This window comes from Micropterus salmoides, unplaced genomic scaffold (assembly GCF_014851395.1).
Source record: "Micropterus salmoides isolate LMB-PRFRI ecotype aquatic unplaced genomic scaffold, ASM1485139v1 Ms_hic_scaffold_11, whole genome shotgun sequence".
NCBI classification, from domain to species: Eukaryota; Metazoa; Chordata; class Actinopteri; order Centrarchiformes; family Centrarchidae; genus Micropterus; species Micropterus salmoides.
The window spans coordinates 23201414-23221631 of record NW_024040152.1 but is presented as its reverse complement, the minus strand read 5'-3'; the positions used below and the strand labels follow the sequence as shown (position 1 = coordinate 23221631).

The window sequence follows — 20218 nt, the reverse complement described above, 5'->3', positions numbered from 1 at the left end:
TTTTAGGACTGGGGTATTAGCAGACATTTTTAGACTGGAAGGAACAGAGCCAGATAAAATAGATGCATTAATGATTTGTGTAAGCAGGGGGCAGAGCACAGGCAGACATGATTTAATCAAAGGAATGGGCATGGGGTTATGAATTCATGTGGTAGTCAGAAAGAAATTCAGTTATAAACAGACTGAAATAAATCTAGATGTTAATGCTTTCAAGTTACTTAGTGAAACTGTTATTATAAATGGGAGTTGTACTGTTTTCCCACTTGCCCAGAGTCAAAAAGTAATTAATTCCTTAGAACAGACCTTTTTTTATGTGTTTGGTGTGTTACCAGCGCCAGACCTAGGGGAGATCTGGACTGGCAGCAAAGGTTATACGGGCTAGGAAGCACTGTGTAGCCACTTTGGATTAATAGAGAGATGACCAAAGTTAGTGTCTTGCTCAAGCCAGAGCTTGTTTATTTCTGACTACAATCACATACAGTCCCAGTCACATTATCTTTAAATCTCAGCTTAAAGTGCATGTTAAACTAATACTAAAAATTTCACAAATAAACAACAAATGACATAACCAAACAGACAATATACAATATATAAAGCATTCTACCTTATGGAAAATAAGTACACATGACATCAAAATAATTGAACAGATATTCTACATAATCGAAATTGACTTAACATAATAATATGTAACAAAATAATATAACTCAAAACACACATTCACTTTACTCTGATTCCTCTGATACAGTCATTCACATATTAACACATTACATTACATTTCTGCTAACATTAATTGTAACACTAGTTACAGTCACTACCCAGAGAGTTTGATAGGAGAAGTATGATTTATTCTCTTTCCAAAACCTAAAATAAATCCAGAAAAATATCAGCTGTGGATCGTTCCTAATGTACTGTTAGTTAGCTAACGCTAGCTAACTTCCTACTCAATGGAACGAAATAAAGCCCTACTCATCTGCTTTTTAATGATTGTAATAATGAATAGAGGCCTACCCAGCTTTACAGGAACAGTGTTGATTGTTCATATCGTTGTCTTTTGTCTGTAAGTTAGCGATCGGTAGGCTTTAGCTTCTATTTTTCATTTTTTTCACGTCTGTTTGAGTCAGTTTGACAGCCTGAATATAACCTTCAAATGTATAATGCAACTGCAAAACTGTCTGCTTCTTTCTGAGATTGCTAAAGAACTAATTTGACAATATTTCTCCGGGGATTGCAGTAATAGACAGTGTGTCGGACTTAGCAACAGTAACTAAGGGGGGCGGGGCGGGGCTTAGCGAAGGATCAATTACGTTGACACGTCGGCAGTGTGGACGCAAAAGATGCAAAAAACGCCGTTTGCAGACACTGTTCTGTTGAATTGTCTCCAAGCACATCCACACCATCTGTGGCTGACTTCTTCAAACAATCTGTCCCGTCACTCGTTTCTGAGAACACGATTAAGCTAGCCTACATTTGGAGTGCACACGTATTTAAGCCTTTATGGTAACTGAAATGGACCAGTGCGAGCTGACAGGCAGGTTAGCGACTTTATCCTGTCATTTTCTGTCTTTACAAAGACAAGTTGCAGTATGAGAGTCCTACCTGAAGAGAGGCTATAAAGTCTTCATGTTGCGTGATACGAGAACCACATACAACATTATCAAATTGGGTCGGACTTGATGAATTTAGCGCGACGATACGGATGTGACAACGTCCGGTTTTCAAAATAAGGTGTCTATACAGTATGGAAATAAGATTAATTGGATTATATTCACAGAAATTATAAAACATATTACGTGTGTACATTAAAAGTAAATAGACACATGTAATTTACTTTACCAGAGTTTACTTTACCTCTTGGGCCTCGGACCCACCCACCATAGTCACTCCAAATCCTGTGGGGAACACCGAGTAAAAAGTACATTTTTACTATTTAATTTATGCAGTGGTTATATGTGAATGTACTTGTTCGGTGATTGGTATTCTTTATTCAGCAAATGTTTTTATTATGTTCGGTTTCAGCCAAAAATGTTCATTTTGGTGCATCCCTAAATGGAGCTGTGTTATTTGAGTTGGGCAAGATGATTTAGTGTATCTGAGAGGAGCACATTATTCATAGAGGACAGGTCATTGGATGTTGAGTTAGTGTAACCATAAATGAGCTCAGTCTGCAGCACATCCATTAGAAAAGGTATATTAATGCTCTGGAGTTTCCTGTATGTGATGAGTGGGATGAAGTCAATGTGAGGGAGCAGGGATTCTAGCATTGAAAAAGCCATATGATCTGTTACTGTAAAATCCATGCCATGTAGGTTTGATGGAGAAATACCAGAGGAGCAGACAAGGTATATGACCTTCAGCATGTAGATGTGTATGTGTGTAGCATAATTTGAGTGAGTGGAATAGGTTAATAAACTCAGCAGCATTGTTTAGAATCCACATGGATTTTCAAGTCACCAACTACCAAAATGGAAGGGGGTTTCCGGCTCCAGCGGAACTTGGTTTTGGTCTTTTTCCTACCCATCTGGATTTAGTAACTATTGGATTTTATGAGCTAAAAGAACAGGGAGAGTGGTACCTGAGTTTGAGGCAGGGTGATATAAGGCAGGAAAGTGAGGGTGTCATGCTGTATAGGCCCTGCAGGAGTGTAGAGTCAATTCAGTGTTCGTGGATAAAATACACGATCCTGAGTTGGTTTGGGTGATGACGCATGGGTGGTGATGGCGCAGTAGATAAGACACATGCCTTTGGTGTTAGAGCCTCGGGTTCAATTTCCCACTGTGACTCGCTTTGGATAAAAGTGTCAGCTAAATAAATAAATATAAATGACAATCCTGTTTAAAAAGTTCCAGTCGGTTGAGGAATGAGGTTAAGTTTTCAGGGGAATTCTCCGTTCCTACAATATCCCTTTGGCCAAATGTGAAGCTAACATCAACGGTAACCCTAACTTCTCATCACCAAAACATGGGTGATTCCCTTTGTTTTTAACAAGAAACAAATGTCTTGCTCAAGGACAATTCTCGCTCAGAAATCTTGTGAGAGATGAGTTGTTGCAGGAAAACGAAGGAGGAAACATGAGTCAGAGTTGAAGAGCGGAGTTTGTTGTGTTGGAGTAACATTGGAAATAAAGTCTTGCTAGCAGTTCCTCTTTGTACACAGCAAACTGCTCTCCCGGGTTTCTTGGAACAACCTGCCTCTCACAAGACGTCAGAGCACGAATTTTCCTTGAGCGAGACTTCTGCTTCTTGTTAAAAACAAAAGGTGTCACTGGGTGTTGTTAGTAAGGATCCTTTCCATGATGTTGTTAGACATCTCGCATAACTGTCTGAGCCCGTCAGTGGCAAAAATAAGCATTTTTTGTAGACGTAATTTTGACGTAATTTTGACACAATTGCCCCGAAGGAATATGTTGCAGCCACTGCAGCTGGTTTGTGGCTGCCGGCTAAAGTCACGGATTCCAAAACTTTTTGCACTTACTAGTCACTTCAACACCAAAATATGTGAAAATAGGGCCCAGGTTTAAAAATACCAAAATTATTATTTAAACCCTATCCTGAAGGATTTGGTCTCAACAACAGGTTTTTGGTAGAAGGTCCTTAGGTTAGTTCTCTGGGAGTTGTTACAGTCCTCACAATATTTCTGAACTGCTCCTTTCACTTCAGGCCTCTGCCAAGTGAGTTCTTTGTAGGTGAAAATGTGCTAAATACATACTCTAAAAATGGTGACTCAGGAATGGCCATGGTTCTTATCAGAATATTCTCTTTCCCTAGACGAGGAGTGCTACACATCCAGGACAGTAGTGGTATTAATGATCTGGGCCGTCCACGCTGGCAGTTGACTTCCTGTCTAGGTGTAGTGATTGTTCTGCTCTACTTCAGCCTCTGGAAGGGAGTCAAGACCTCTGGCAAGGTAAGAAATTACACAGTAGCTGTGTTTCTTAATGTGAACACCACAAATCTTACCTATGAATCTTTAAGTGATTCATAACTCCATAAGTCCAGTTTAAATCCATCCAATGACTTCGTGTGAGTGTGGCTTCTTTCTCTGTGTAAATGTGGGGGTATTCTGCATGTGTGTGTGTGTGTGTGTGTGTGTGTGTGTGTGTGTGTGGTGTGTGTGTGTGTGTGTGTGTGTGTGTGTGTGTGTGTGTGTGTGTGTGGTGTGTGTGTGTGTGTGTGTGTGTTTGTGTGTGTACCTTGTGCGACCCTTTCAGGTTGTGTGGATCACAGCCACAATGCCCTACGTGGTCCTGACTGTGCTGCTGCTCCGCGGAGTCACTCTGCCCGGAGCCATTGATGGCATTAAGGCCTACCTCTCTGTGGACTTTCTGAGACTCTGTGACGCCAAGGTGAGTGTCAGCGGGAGAGAGGGGGAACAGGAGTGAGGTGAGAGTGGTGGGGGTATAGAAGATAAGAGGAAAAAGAGGCACAGGGAGATGACTTTATCTAACATTAGCACTTAAAACAATGTGTAAAGAATCCTGAAAACTGAAAAAGTGGGGTTTCTCGAAAATGACTTGGCTAGTATCTTGTAACATTGTAACATGTAACTGTAACATTTTTCATTGACTTTATCATGCTAATGTGCTAAGCTAGACTTACAATAAGGCAAGTGTTAACATTAGTTCATGTGGAAATAGCTAACAGTGACAAATTCACAGTAATAGAGGGTAAATTTTACAGTACTCAATACTTTCACAACTCTTAAGTTGTATTATTAACTCAAAGCTGTTACAATGTGAGATAACTTATGCATTTAAGCAGATAAAAATGTTGGCAAGGCTTTGCTAGCAACAAGGAGTTACTGTTAAAGAGAAATCTATGCTCCCCAGCTCAATATCCTCATAATATGACATTTACATTTATTCATTTAGCTGACGCTTTTATCCAAAGCGACTTACAATTGCTATATATATTAGAGGTCGCACGCCTCTGGAGCAACTAGGGGTTAAGTGTCTTGCTCAGGGACACACTGATGGACATGTCACAGTGGGGAATTGAACCCGGGTTTCACACCAAAGTGTCTTATCCACTGCCCCATCACCACCTTTCAAAGGGCTTATGTTTTCAGCAAAGTTTTCCCTACGTCAAATGTTGAATGTATGTTTCCCTTGTTCAACATGTTGAAATCACCCAACTACAGCTATAGCTACAGCTACAGCTATATAACAGCCTGTTGTTGTTAAACTTCTTGAACCCTACACCCTCAAATTTGCAGGCAAGGCAGTTTTCTTGAGGTTAGACACTAAAATCACCACAGTGGCTACACTGATTTTTACCAATCTAACTGCATTTGACACGCCGAACTTCCTTCATTCTTTTGCAATGTGCACTGTGAAGACAGCCTTTACCAATCTCTTACCATGTTTATATCAAGTGACACACATGCTGGGAATGTAAAACCCTGGGAACAAAGAGATGAGCCCAAGAGAAAGAAAGGCAATATTAACATTTTTCAATGTTGATTGTGCAGTAATTGTTACTATTACATGCTCAAGAAAACGCAAACCGCAGCATCAGCGAGCCCAGAACAAAAACAATAGAATTGGAATGGAGAACTGTAAGAAGATAGCAGAGAGCTAAACTAAATTTAAAGGACAGAAAAGAAGGCAGGACAGGTGTGACAAAGAGTATGCTCGGCAAAAATGTATGCTATGCAGAGTATGCTATGCAAAATGAATCATCTTTCATTTTGATATGCAGGGTTGAATGACAATGTGGAACTATTCCAACTCAATTTATTTGGGTTAATGCATAACATCTAAGATATATTAATTGTCAGTCTCCTCTCATTGTATGATGTAGACCAATTTGGGAAAAGAATTTAAAACAGTGTTGGTTTAAAATTGTAAGTACTGTTTGTGTAACCTGTGTTTAATATTTTCCTTAACCAGCTATCACATCTTATAACAACATATTATTTATCTTAACATCAGGCACTAAGAGCTCAATGAGTAAGCATGCAGGACTAAAGCACTCAGTTATGGAGTATGAGAGAGAAAGCAAGAAGGAGAGAGAGAGAGAGATGCATGGCAGCAATTGGAGAATTAGATTAGATAGATGCATGGAGCAGTAATTTGCAAAATTACCCCCCGTATTCACAAGCGTCTTTCATCTACTGCTGTTGAATGAGTTTCCTGCAATTATCCCTAATAATGGCTTTTTTCCTCTCCTGTGCCTTTTGTTTGCCGCTTCACACAAGTGTGCTTGTTCTGTTGCTCCCCAGGTCTGGATTGAGGCTGCGACACAGATCTGCTTCTCTCTGGGAGTGGGGTTTGGTGTGCTAATTGCCTTTTCCAGCTACAACAAATTTAGCAACAACTGTTACAGGTAAAGGCACACAGGGAGATGCAGGAGGGGGTTCACAGAAACAGGCAGAGGACGGGGAGTTGCTTCTACATACACAAACACGTGCACACAACATAAGCAGATGAATTACAATAACCTTTGAAGCTCCTTGAAACCCGCCATGTCTTTGACACCATGCTGTGCAACAGACAGCCATGACACCCATCAAAACTGTCGCAGTCTTTGAAAATTATCAGCATCCCGCAGGAGGCTTTTATCTTTTTTTTTTTGCCTTTTTAAAAAATGTTTCTGATAACTGACATATGACACTGTCCACCATGAGGATTTCTCCTTCAGCATAACACCAAATCACTGAAGCTATATTCTGACTGAAGTGAGGGCTTGTGATTTTTTTGTAGGACAATGAGACTGTATGTGTAAATTTAGACACACCAAGGTTCTGTCTGTTTTCAACTCCGGCCAACTAATTTATATATTCATTTTCTCCACACATTTTTGCAATTGAGGGTGGTCAAACTCTACTCCAAGAGAAAGCAAGAGGATGACTTCCCTGTCTTTCACATTCAGGCAAAACATTGACTGCCTGACTAATCCACAAAATGTATAAGGGATCTCTAAATTATTCTGCAACCAAGACTCATGACAGCAATCTAGCATATTTTTTGTGTAAATTCAATTGCAATTTTTTTTTTTTACATTCTCATTTTTAACTGTTGTTTTTTTTTTTTTATTGATCCAGAGACGCCATCATCACCAGCTCCATCAACTCTTTAACCAGTTTCTTCTCCGGCTTTGTGGTCTTCTCCTTCCTTGGGTACATGTCCCACAAGCACAACGTTGCCCTGGATAAAGTTGCCAGAGATGGTATGGTTTTATTTGACTGTGTTTGAAATGTGGTGTTTTTATGGTGTAGATTAGCGCTGCTTTTGACACCATTGATCACAACATCATGTTAGACAGACTGAGGCACTGGGTGGGGATCTCTGGTACTGCCCTAAAATGGTTTTCATCCTACCTGTCAAATAGGAAGTTTTGCGTGTCTGTAAACAACTATGTCTCTTCGTTCTGTCCAGTTAAATATGGTGTGCCTCAAGGGTCGGTCTTAGGACCCATTTTGTTTTCAGATGGCAAAACAAATACTGCCATCTGCTGGTTCCCTATTAAATCACATTAAGCCTGTTGCAAAGAACCTTGGTGTCTGGTTTGATAGTAATTTAAATTTCGAGCAGCACACCACAAAGCTTGTTCCATCATGTTTTAGATGTTGTTTATGTCTTAGAAATATAGCAAAAATTTGTTCTATGTTAACTTATAAGGACACCGAGACCATTTTACATGCCTTCATCTCATCACACCTGGATTATTGCAACAGCCTTTTCACTTGTTTAACCCAAAAATCTACTGATCGACTCCAGACTGTCCAGAACTCAGCTGCCAGGCTTTTAACCAGAACAAAGAAATATGACCACATCGCCCCTATTTTAGCTTCATTCCACTGACTTTAAAATTCTATTGATTACTTTTAAAGCTCTTCGTGGCCTCTCGCCTTGTTATATTTCTGACCTTTTAGTCCCATAATGCACCAGCACGTACCTTGAGATCCTCGGGCAGAGGTCTGCTATCTGTTCCAGAGTCTCAACTGAAAACTAAAGGGGACAGAGCGTTTGCTGTCAGGGCCCCGAGGCTCTGGAACAGCCTGCCAGAGGAAATCAGGTCGGCTGAGTCAGTGAACTCTTTTAAGTGCCTTCTTAAAACATACTTTTATAGGAGAGCCTTTCCCGATCTTATTTGACTTTATTTTATCCCTTTTATTTTATTCTATTTTACTTATTTTATATTTATCTTAAACGTGTATTTTGGTCTTTTCAATGTTTTTCTTTGCTTGTATTGTTGTCTTTGGGTATTGTATTGTTGTCTTTGCACTTGTTAAAGCACTTTGTAACTTGTTTTTGAAAAGTGCTCTACAAATAAAGATTATTATTATTATTATTATAGATATTTGGTGGGAAACACTAGTGTTAGGTTAAGGCGTTTCCTCAAAACAAAACATATTATTTTGCCAGCTTACCTGCCTTTCTATAAATTTGAAGTACATTTGGAGAAATTTGGAGCTCAGTTAGTTGAAGTTCAACAGAACATACTGCACTTTATACATTTATTAATGCGCCTATACAGTTGTTAATTTCAGGTAGCCCACAGCAGGCTAGTATAGGCATTATTCCATGATGGTTGCTATTAAGTGACACTGCAAACAGCTCAATAGATGCGGAATAATGTGCATTCTTTAATTATTCCAATAATCAAATACATTTAAGATGAGCTACCTTTAGTTGCCAGGACTGTAATCAATGAAGAAAACCCACATGAACACGATGACTGGATTCAAATGCCACAGATGTCGTTAGTGGAACTGGGTAGCTTTGTTGCTTACTAGTCAATTAAAGTTAGACATAATGTATAAACTCCTCTCCAAACATACCGTATTAGTACGTTATATCCTCTTTTTAACCATGCATTTAGCTTTTTAGCTATTTAATTTTGAGGCTGCTTTTACATCTGCTTCCATGTCAAACGCTCTAAATGCTCATTTGTGTTTGTGCTGTCTTCTTTAGGTGCTGGTTTGGTGTTTGTCATTTACCCAGAAGCCATTGCAACATTACCTGGGTCATCAGTGTGGGCAGTTATCTTCTTCATCATGCTGTTAACACTGGGCATTGACAGTGCTGTGAGTATGCCTTTTTTCTATATTTGTGACATAAATTATGTCAGAGATGTTGTGATGTTGAAAGAAATTAAAAATTGTGGAACAAATAATTTTCATTTAGCAAATTATATGTTTTGGAGCTTCAGTGCAGCAATTATGCAATAGAAAGTTGGACATCTACAGTGATGTAGCAGCTCACTTATTGCTGACTGTTTTCATTGTAACTCTTGTGTCTTCTGTTGTAGATGGGCGGGATGGAATCAGTGATCACTGGGCTGATTGATGAGTTTAAATTCCTCCACAAGCACAGAGAGCTGTTCACCCTCTTCATCGTCGTTTCCACCTTTCTCATATCCCTTTTCTGTGTTACAAAATGTAAGTATCATGCTGGGCAGTCTGTTCTTGCATGTCAGCCTTGTTTATGTGATTGTTAATATCCATCTTTGCTTTGTGGTTAGACTTCAGCATTTTCCTACATACAGTGGGTACGGAAAGTATTCAGACCCCTTTAAATTTTTCACTCTTTGTTTCATTGCAGCCATTTTCCAAAAATCCAAAAAGTTCATTTTATTTCTCAGTAATGTACACTCAGCACCCCATCTTGACAGAAAAAAACAGAAATGTAGAAATGTTTGCAAATTATTAAAAAAGAAAAACTGAAATATCACATGGTCATAAGTATTCAGACCCTTTGCCGTGACACTCATATTTAACTCAGGTGCTGTCTATTTCTTCTGATCATCCTTGAGATGGTTCTACACCTTCATTTGAGTCCAGCTGTGTTTGATTATACTGATTGGACTTGATTAGGAAAGCCACACACCTGTCTATATAAGACCTTACAGCTCACAGTGCATGTCAGAGCAAATGAGAATCATGAGGTCAAAGGAACTGCCTGAAGAGCTCAGAGACAGAATTGTGGCAAGGCACAGATCTGGCCAAGGTTACAAAAAAACCTTCTGCTGCACTTAAGGTTCCTAAGAGCACAGTGGCCTCCATAATCCTCAAATGGAAGACGTTTGGGACGACCAGAACCCTTCCTAGAGCTGGCCGTCCGGCCAAACTGAGCTATCGAGAAGAGCCTTGGTGAGAGAGGTAAAGAAGAACCCAAAGGTCACTGTGGCTGAGCTCCAGAGATGCAGTCGGGAGATGGGAGAAAGTTGTAGTAAGTCAACCATCACAGCAGCAATCCACCAGTCGGGGCTTTATGGCAGAGTGGCCCGACGGAAGCCTCTCCTCAGTGCAAGACACATGAAAGCCCGCATGGAGTTTGCTAAAAACACCTGAAGGACTCCAAGATGGTGATAAATAAGATCCTCTGGTCTGATGACACCAAGATAGAACTTTTTGGCCTTAATTCTAAGCGGTATGTGTGGAGAAAACCAGGCACTGCTCATCACCTGTCCAATGCAGTCTCAACAGTGAAGCATGGTGGTGGCAGCATCATGCTGTGGGGGTGTTTTTCAGCTGCAGGGACAGGACGACTGGTTGCAATCGAGGGAAAGATGAATGCGGCCAAGTACAGGGATATCCTGGACGAAAACCTTTTCCAGAGTGCTCTGGACCTCAGACTGGGCCGAAGGTTTACCTTCCAACAAGACAATGACCCTAAGCACACCGCTAAAATAACGAAGGAGTGGCTTCACAACAACTCCGTGGCTGTTCTTGAATGGCCCAGCCAGAGCCCTGACTTAAAGCCAATTGAGCATCTCTGGAGAGACCTGAAAATGGCTGTCCACCAACGTTTACCATCCAACCTGACAGAACTGGAGAGGATCTGCAAGGAGGAATGGCAGAGGATACCCAAATCCAGATGTGAAAAACTTGTTGCATCTTTCCCAAAACGACTCATGGCTGTATTAGATCAAAAGGGTCTTCTACTAAATACTGAGCAAAGGGTCTGAATACTTATGACCATGTGATATTTCAGTTTTTCTTTTTTAATACATTTGCAAAAATTTCTACATTTCTGTTTTTTTTTTCTGTCAAGATGGGGTGCTGAGTGTACATTACTGAGAAATAAAATGAACTTTTTTGATTTTTGGAAAATGGCTGCAATGAAACAAAGAGTGAAAAATTTAAAGGGGTCTGAATACTTTCCGTACCCACTGTACATTTTATGTAGTGAGTCTCTTATGAAGCGCATCTCAAAAGTTTTTTTTTCTGCTAGTTCTGATAGTAACCTGTATGATAAAACTTAATTTAATGACACATATATTATTTTAGCCTACGTCCATTACCATTTTTTTCTCTCCCTCTCCAGGGTGGGATGTATGTGTTCACTCTGCTAGACCACTTTGCAGCAGGAACATCGATTCTATTTGGAGTGCTTATTGAAGCCATCGGCATAGCATGGTTTTATGGTGAGAAAGAGGAAGTGAAAATCACGTTTTCATGGTCAGCAAAGCTGATGTTATATTAAGGGTTTGATGAGAAATCTTTTGGTATAGGCGTGCTGTGCCTCAATGCAACATAGTTTTATTAGACATTGTCAATAATGGTTTACGCCTCTTCAGTTTCTGTATTGTTAAGGTACAAGGATATACTGTAGTTGTGGTGCTCATAAGAGCTCAGTGAGGTTAAATGACCTGAGTTTTGCCTGCTGTCAGTGTTACCTCTGTGTTCATTCAGCAGTGTTGAGCCACCACATGAAGAAAATTGCAGCTAGGGGAACAGGCAATTCCCATTTGTCATGGACAGGAGTCAGCTGTCTAATCGCTAGGTTGTAGATTGTTGTGGGTGGCAAGTGGGGGGGGCTCAAAGTCAGTTTCTCTCCAGATGTCCACATTCTATTGACACTCGATTTTACACAGTTTTGACATCATCTCTGCAACAATATGTTTTTTTTAGATCTTGTTCTTCCAACACACCAAAACATCTATAAATGATTGTTTATCTCTGCACGTGATGAGAGTTTTCTGGAGTGAATGAGTGATCCAGTTCTTTTCCAGCACTTTATCAGCACATGGAAGAAATACTTTAGTTGTGTAAGAGTAAATAACTTCTTGATACTATATGTTGTTTGTTTCGGCCTCAAAATTCAACCCCATGAGCTGATTAGTGAGCCCTTATGGTTCTGTAAATAAGTACAGTGGAGTTAGCCATTTTGTGTTTTTCTCCTTTTCCTTTCCTTTCTTTGTTTTTTATTTTTATTTTTATTTTTATTTTTATTTTTATTAATAACTAAAGACCATGTGCTTTATGATGGATATTAACCTTTGGGTGCATTTTTGCCTATGCTGAAAACGAGGGAAATTCTTCATAGAGTGTGAAATGCTCACTCCTATTTTGCAATACTATTCACAAAATAGTATAAAAACAATCTAAAGATCAAGGAAAATGCTTGACCTGAACTTCGATATTGAGTTTCTTGTCTCATGTCTACTGAACTGTGGAGAGATCCATAAAGGGCTAAATACTAACCAGGCCCTAGGCGGTGGGGTCAGCATATTGCCCCACTTTGGTGGGTCCCGACCTTGGCAAGCCAGATAAATCAAGCCTAAGGCTTCAGTGGGCCTTTTTTCCAATCCTCATAACTGCTGACAGGAACCTTTGACCCTTGGCCACTGTGGTCTTTCGTTCTGCTGTCCACTACATAAGTACATTTAGCTGTGCTGAATACCTGGTCGTCAGTCTGGATATATTCCTCTGCAGTGAGAGATGCCTCCAAGGCAGGAAGTCATGAGAAAAAAATGTACGGCCAGGTTTATCAGAGAAAGAAAGTTGCAGAGTGATTTTAGTTACTGAAAATGGTTAAATTGTGAATTTTATATTTACTAACAACCTGTGGGTTTCTGCATGGCCAACTTTTAATTTGATTTATAAAAGGACAGTACCCCAAACCTGCTGTGAATTTAATACATAGTACAGTATATGCATTTGACAATTTTAGCAATGGTTGTATTTAACCATGACTTGGAAGTAATATCAAGTGTTTCCATGTGTTTCAGGAGTGGACCGATTCAGCGATGACATTGAGGAGATGATTGGGCAGCGACCAGGCATGTACTGGAGGCTGTGCTGGAAGTTTGTCAGCCCCTGCTTCCTCCTGGTGAGTCACTGCACAGACATATTGTACCTTGGAACCCTAACCAAGGGACAGAAAATACATAGTGAGATTAAAGCATTTTATCCTCACTAATACATGCTTTTGGCACTGGAGATTCCAGTCTCCCTAGTACTGATTGGAACAGTTCTCATTATTTTAAACTTTTAGGCTGGTTGAATTAATAAGTAGTTACCACCACTCCGTACTGTATCCAACAATCCATTAGTCCAGCGGCTATTATGGGCAAAACCAAACATCCCAGATGATTTTATTTTTTTCCCTCTACAACTTTATCCAGAATCTCCTGAAGAGCTCCTAGGCCACCTGAGAGACATGCAGTGCATCTGGAAAGTACTCACAGCGCTTCAATTTTTATTGAATGCGACAGCCTTATTCCAAAATGAATGAAATTCATTATTTTTACTCAAAATTATACAAAAAATACCCCATAATGACAATTTCAAAGAAGTTTGTTTAAAATCTGTGCAATTTTATTTTTTATTTTTTAAACGAAAAAAAAAAGCACATGTACATAAGTATTCACAACTTTTGCCATGACACTCAAAATTGAGCTCAGATGCATCCTGTTTCCACTGATCATCCTTGAGATGTTTCTATCGGTGGTACATTCGGTTGATCTATATAAAGGTCTATATAACGTCCCACAGTTAACATGCATGTCTGTAGACCTCCGAGACAGGATTGTATCAAGGCACAGATCTGGGGAAGGGTACAGAAAAATTTCTGCTGCATTGAAGGTCCCAATGAGCACCATGGCCTCCATCATCCTAGAGCTGGCCGCCCGGCCAAATTGAGCAATCGGGGGAGAAGGGCCTTAGAACTCCAGCGTGTCTCTGTGGATTGAGGAGAATCTTCCAGTAGAATAGTGTTTCTCAACGGGGGCGGTACCGAGGACCGAGGCGTTCTGAGGACGATGGAGGGCGCTGCAAGCTATATTTAGGAGGGGCGCTGAGCTGCTTTTGGGGGGGGGCGTTTGTTAGTTGGCAATTCTAAGGAGAGTTTACACCAAAGATTCACAACAATACAAGTTTAAACTTTAAACTACTTGCTAAAAAACTGTGGTCTGCCACATTAAAACCTGCCAGTTTAGTCCACTGCGACTGAACGAGACGGTGTATTTTTTTCCCTCAGCTACTTGTGGTGCAGGTCCGTGCTGCCTTCAGGCGAACGGGAAGTCAGAGTATCATCTGTAAAATTTGACCCACATGGTGTTTACTGTGTAAACTCTGGAAATTGACGCTCTCTTTCTTGGTATTACCGTGGAAAAGTGTTTATGTCTCTGAGGAATACAACGTAAACGTCTTGTTATCGCATTTACAAGAGGGATATTCCGCTGTCGGACTCACCCTGAAAAGCAACTTCACTGCAACACCAGCGAGTGAGGAGGACCCACCTCGACAGTCTGTGCCAAAGCGGACATATACGGTAGTTTAAGTAGGCTATAAAATTATAACATTAAAAACTGAAGCCCTGACTTGCTCTGTCGGGGATTGTAAGCAGTGTAAACTTTATCAGAGGTGTTGAAGTTAACGTGTTAACATTTGTCGTGAGATTTCTGCCTGATCACAGGTGTAGGTTAGTTTTGTTTTCCCCCGGCATGAGCACCTCCTCGTCTCATCCAGTTCTGTGTCTGTCAAACGGTCGAGGGGATACTTCCAGCAAATCAGTAAGGTAATGCAGTATAGGGCTTGTAGTAAAATATTATGAATTCTCTTTAAATAGGCTAATGACGTTAGTCTTCTAATATTACGACTTTTTTCTTTACAAGTTAGAGAACACAGATAGTGGGAGAGATTCTGAATGTGCAGAAAGTTTTGAACATGAGTAGATAAGTTACAGTGTTTCCCATACGTTCATTTATTTGTGGCGGCCCGCTACAATATCAATGCTGACCGCGACATATTTTAATTTTTTTTTACTACTCAACTATGCCTATTTAAATAGGCATAGTTGATTGAAGAGCTGCAGGCAGCACTTATTCGCGCAGCACATCCTCTCACTCAACCCGCTCTCTCTCCCTCATGAACACAGCTGCACAAATCAGTCCAACACAAGGCTGTCAATGTTGGAGACCCAGCTTAAAAAAAGTTATTAGCAAGCAGACTAGCTAATAAGGAGAGCTAATTTAAAGTTAGAATACAGCTGGGTTTTCGAGGCTAGCATGCTGTATATAGCATGACCATATAGTCATTCTGTGGGAAACACTGAGTTATGATATGATAAGTTATTAACAGATGAGCTAATAAAGTCCCGCCAATAACTGAATTAAAACGGATTAATTTATCACTGAGATGAAAAGGGGCCACACACACATTTAAATAGGTTACTTCCCCACAAAAGATACAAAAGAGGAGGTAAGACTTAATCATGTGTCACTCAGCAGGGATGATATTAAATAAGGTGAAGATAAGTTAACAGGAGAAAAATATTTAAAAGCAATAACGAATGTCTGAGAGCCTCACTACGTTATATTCTACTATAATTATATATTTTGAATTGTCACCTGCCACATGAATTTTGTGTTTCCCTTTATATAATAAGATATTTCCACCATAAATTGGTACAGAAAAGGCAGAAATTGGAGCAGAAATTAAAAATTAAAATTAAATTAAAAATCTAATTCACTTATCAAGTGCCCCATCCAAGAAACCAGTCTCTGGCTTCACACACAGTTTCTAGGAGGAACATTCACTTATTAGTTAAATATAATTACTTTTCACATGTTTTTTTTTCCACCCGATTGAACATCTCTGAAGAGATCTGAAAATGGCTATGCACCGATGCTCCCCATCCAACCTGACGTTGCCATTATGGGGTATTTTTTTGTAGAATTTTGAGGAAAAAAATGAATTTCATCCCTTTTGGAATAAGGCTGTAACATACCAAAATGTGGAAAAAGTGAAGCAATGTGAATACTTTCCGGATGCACTGTAACTCCTCTAGTGTGTCCTGAGGTCAGTACACATACACAGCTATATGTATAAAAGAAAAAAGGTCTTTCCTAATTTGGCTGGCTAAAGATACATTTAGAAAACACTCCTTGTCAACAAATGACACAGACAGGATCGATAAATTCACTTCAACTCTGGATTTTAGGGAAGGAGAGGATTTAAGGTAAGATTCTGAATTTTGGCATTCAGTCAGATTCTTGTTTGTACATGTAGTTTTTGCAACGCATTTCCCATGTAAGGCTGAGAGGTGTGACTTAAAGAGGTTGTAGGAACACACGGTTTGGCATTCAACATGCCTACCACCACTTGTTCCATCTTGTACTGTGTCTAGATGTAATGGTTTGACAATATTAATATTGCCACTTTTTGTTTTTAACTGCTAGTAGAAATCACAATGCTAACATCCCGTATCAGAAAACTCCAACTACATTGGACCACTGAATTAATTTGCTTTTAAGATGACTTGTGAAATGAATGGTGAATCTGAACTGATATTTTCTTAAGTCTTCAAATCATTTTCTTCCATAGTTTATGGTGGTGGTGAGCTTTGCCACGTTCAACCCCCCAAACTACGGCTCCTACATGTTTCCTCCATGGGCTAACATGGTGGGGTGGTGTCTGGCCATTTCCTCAATGAGCATGGTGCCTCTTTATGCCATCTACAAACTCTGCTCACTGCGTGGAAAGTTTTGCGATGTAAGTCAGGGCTATGACGTCTTGGCTAAAATGGAGTGGGGGGAAATTAGTTATTGTAATTTCCAGTATAAATGTTCATATTTAGTAAGCTTAAGAAGCCATTAAACATCAGGTATTGTTTTTGAAATATTTAACTAACTTTTACCCTTTCTCCTGAAACAGCGACTGGCTTATGCCATCACCCCAGAGACAGAGCATCATTTAGTGGACAATGGGGAGGTTCGGCAGTTCACAGTAAGTGCTGACTTAATTATGATTAAATTTTATTGTGTCCTAATCATATTTTTTGTTGCAGGTTGATATTACTAATTTTTTTTAGCTCATGACCAGTACAGTATCTATTTAACAGTATTATTTCATGGGCATATTTGATTTTTCCCACAGCTGCATCACTGGTTGGTGGTCTGAAAAATACAAAGAGAGTGAGAGAGATTGAAAGAGTGAGATAAAGAGAATGGGCATTGGGTGGATGAATGCATGCGCAGCAATGGTCTGAAGAGCTAAGAAGAAGAAATAACCATTTATATCGATCGCGACGGTGGTGGTGGTGGGAACAGTTTAAAAGTGCCGACAAAAAACCCATAGAAACTGTAGTGTTCTTTAATTTCAACAGTGGATGTGTGAAGCTGTGTGCATTGGCCCTCTCCACCATTGTGTTGCCACTGGTGAATGGGATTCATTCAAACAGGTAATGGCATTCACACTGCTTCCTCCATAAATAGAAAACTCCTCCTGAAGAGTTTTAGCCTGTCAGTTATTTTTACTTTGCACTTGTCACAGTGTGAGAAATATTCTCAGAATCGCTGGGATAACCCATTAATTTTCAATAATTTGTATTTATTCTATATTTTTTTATCTTCAAGCAGTAGGTGGCTTTTTTCCCCAGTTTCTCATTCTAGGGCAAAACTTAGCAGTGATATATGTTATGAATGCCACAGGTTTTACTGAATCCCAGTCTATAACTTGTTTATAATATTTGTTTATTTACTTGCTTTTCTTAAAGACTGTTATAATACACACAATTCCTGCCGACTTTGAAGAGAAGACACCTACTTTTGTTTACATCAAAACGATTTTTAGGATTTTCATTTGAATAAACTAAAACTACAAGTGTATGGACATTACCTGATGATTACCATCACAGTTCACACTTAGCGGGGTCCAAATCTTTCATAAACAAAAAATCCCTCATCGGTTACACTGAAACACTTTATGACCAGCAGTGCAGATGAGTAGTGTTATCAAATGTTGGTCATTTCATTACATGGGTGAGTATATAAAAAAATTCCTAAAACTGAATGTGTCTGTTATCAGACTTAAACATCTGTCCCAAAGTCCTATCAGCCTAATACGTGGACAACACCCCGTTCTAGACTTGACACCTTCCAAATAATTGTCACAGAGAAAAACAACATCATCAGCCACACTGCTGATCTAATCAACCAAAGAAATTCAGATACCACTTTATCACATTTTTCTCTTTATCAATAGACCACTTGATTGTTAACTGTATTGTCCCAGGTCAATCTCTCTTCCCCATTATAACAAATGAGTGCCAATGCATATACTTTTCCCCTTTCTTTTGAAAATTTGTGTGTGTGTGTGGGGGGGGGGGGTTCCCAAAGTGTTTCAGGTGGTGATTGAAAAGCTATGACTGTCACATTTCCAGAAAGCATAAAAGCTTTAATTTTACAGTTTACAGAATCTTATTCAGTATTTTAAGACTGTTTCAAAAGCTGCTTTTTATTGAACTGCAAATGAATAGTGTGTAATGTAATATATGAATTAAGTTAAATATATGTGTAAGTAAATGTAATGTAGAGGGTCTTGTATCGTATTGTTCTGTATGATATTGAATAACAAGACCAATAAGATTATGTATATGTATAGATTATTGCTTTGTTACTGTGAAGTTGATACATATTAGCCTTAAGAATCTTGGTGAGAATTACATGGAAAGTCCATTTAGAAGTTCTTCTCATGAACTCTTTCTGTTAAATCAGAACCATAAAACATTTTTCAAGTGGGTCAGCAATGACTTGTTTTCACCTTGTGATACATGTAACACACTGAAGGGTTAATCATGTCCTAAATTGTATGCCTGTGCTGATGTATTGTGCCTTGTGGTGTTTCTAATTGTATGACTTTGTTTTGTACTGTCATAATTAATTAAATTACTAAATTTAAAATGTCCCTCTCTGTTTTGCCTTCTCTCTTTTTTTCTTTCTTTCATTTTGTGATTTAAAAGAAAATTAATGTGCCATTTGTTATCCCTTTCTGTAGTGGTTTTAGAGAAGGTCAGACAAAGACACATAAAACTGCAGTCATTAAGCCGACGAGGCAAAATAACCTGAACATTTCATCACCATGCTAACATTTTGATAACAGTTGAAGCTTGATTCCCAAATAGAAACAACTCTGAGATTTGTCTGTTAAAAATGGATTTAACATGACCACCAAATTCAAACTGCTGAATCATTGTACACTATTCATCAATCATCTGGACTGCACACACACACACAAACCTTTTTCCCCAATTATTGTGAAATTAAATAACATATTACTTCTTTCTGTCACTGTGCTTACACAATTAACAATCAACAACATTGTAAAAGCTGTAGAAATATGTTAAGTAAGTAAATAAGTCCTAAAATGTTATCGTCATTAGTAGTGTCAGGGTTCCTCTTGCACTAATATATATATATATATATATATATATTCAATATTCCAGAATGAGACACCGATCATGTAGCCTCCAAACAGATCTATATGCCTCCTTCTAAACAGAGAAAGCACAAATAGGGAAACATAAAAACAGCCCTAACGTAGTGAAGAGTATTTGTAATTATTGTGACCTTTTTTCAAGATTGGTCAGCATGACTTTGAATCAACAGTGTTCATTACAGTAAGCAGACAGTCAGAACCCACTGTCTTGGGGACAATCCATGCAGACTGAGGGACCAATATCCACATCAGACAACATTTGTTTGCTGTCATTCAAGCATTCAGATATATTGACATTTGTTGTAATCAGCGGCCTGACCATCATTCTTGAGTTAGGTGTTTCTCGTAAGACATGTACACTATTAACCTTTTGCAAAACAAACATTTAGGGCAGGGCAGCCTAACCTCCTGATGTGCACGTAGGTGTACTGTCTAATAATAATAGTCTTGTTTAGTAGTTACTTATGGGTTATTGGACCCTTTATAGAGGGGAAGACAGAAATAATGTAGATAAAATGTCACGATTGTGTGGTTGACAAGGTTGGTGGACCCAAATGCAGGACACGGATTCAGCAGGTGAAGTTCAAAGATTTAATTAAACAAAAGGCGAGCACACTTACAGAGGACATTCCCATGGTCTTTATACTTGCTTATAATTGTTTGAACAGATGAACGTGGCACCTTCAGGCATTTGGAAATTGCATCCAAGGATGAACCAGACTTGCGCAAGTCCACAATTCTCTTCCTGACATCTTGGCTGATTTCTTTTGAC

At 39.2% G+C, this 20218-nt stretch overlaps 1 protein-coding gene and 1 long non-coding RNA gene across 2 annotated transcripts in view; one reads left to right on the top strand and one right to left on the bottom strand.

Moving 5' to 3' along the window:
- Window positions 1-17471, top strand: part of slc6a3 (solute carrier family 6 member 3) — a 27501-nt gene extending 10030 nt beyond the window's left edge. The window contains exons 6-16 of the mRNA XM_038711901.1: window positions 3765-3903; window positions 4208-4342; window positions 6220-6323; window positions 7042-7166; window positions 8915-9027; window positions 9252-9404; window positions 11270-11369; window positions 12957-13057; window positions 16555-16722; window positions 16885-16956; window positions 17107-17471. Coding sequence (XP_038567829.1) covers window positions 3765-3903; window positions 4208-4342; window positions 6220-6323; window positions 7042-7166; window positions 8915-9027; window positions 9252-9404; window positions 11270-11369; window positions 12957-13057; window positions 16555-16722; window positions 16885-16956; window positions 17107-17130 — 1234 coding nt within the window. The 3' untranslated portion in view covers window positions 17131-17471. The remainder of the gene's footprint in view (window positions 1-3764; window positions 3904-4207; window positions 4343-6219; window positions 6324-7041; window positions 7167-8914; window positions 9028-9251; window positions 9405-11269; window positions 11370-12956; window positions 13058-16554; window positions 16723-16884; window positions 16957-17106) is intronic.
- Window positions 12794-20218, bottom strand: LOC119897883. The gene is made up of 2 exons (XR_005443459.1): window positions 20067-20218; window positions 12794-13093 (listed from the first exon to the last, which is right to left on the bottom strand). It is a non-coding gene; the product is annotated as an uncharacterized LOC119897883 (long non-coding RNA).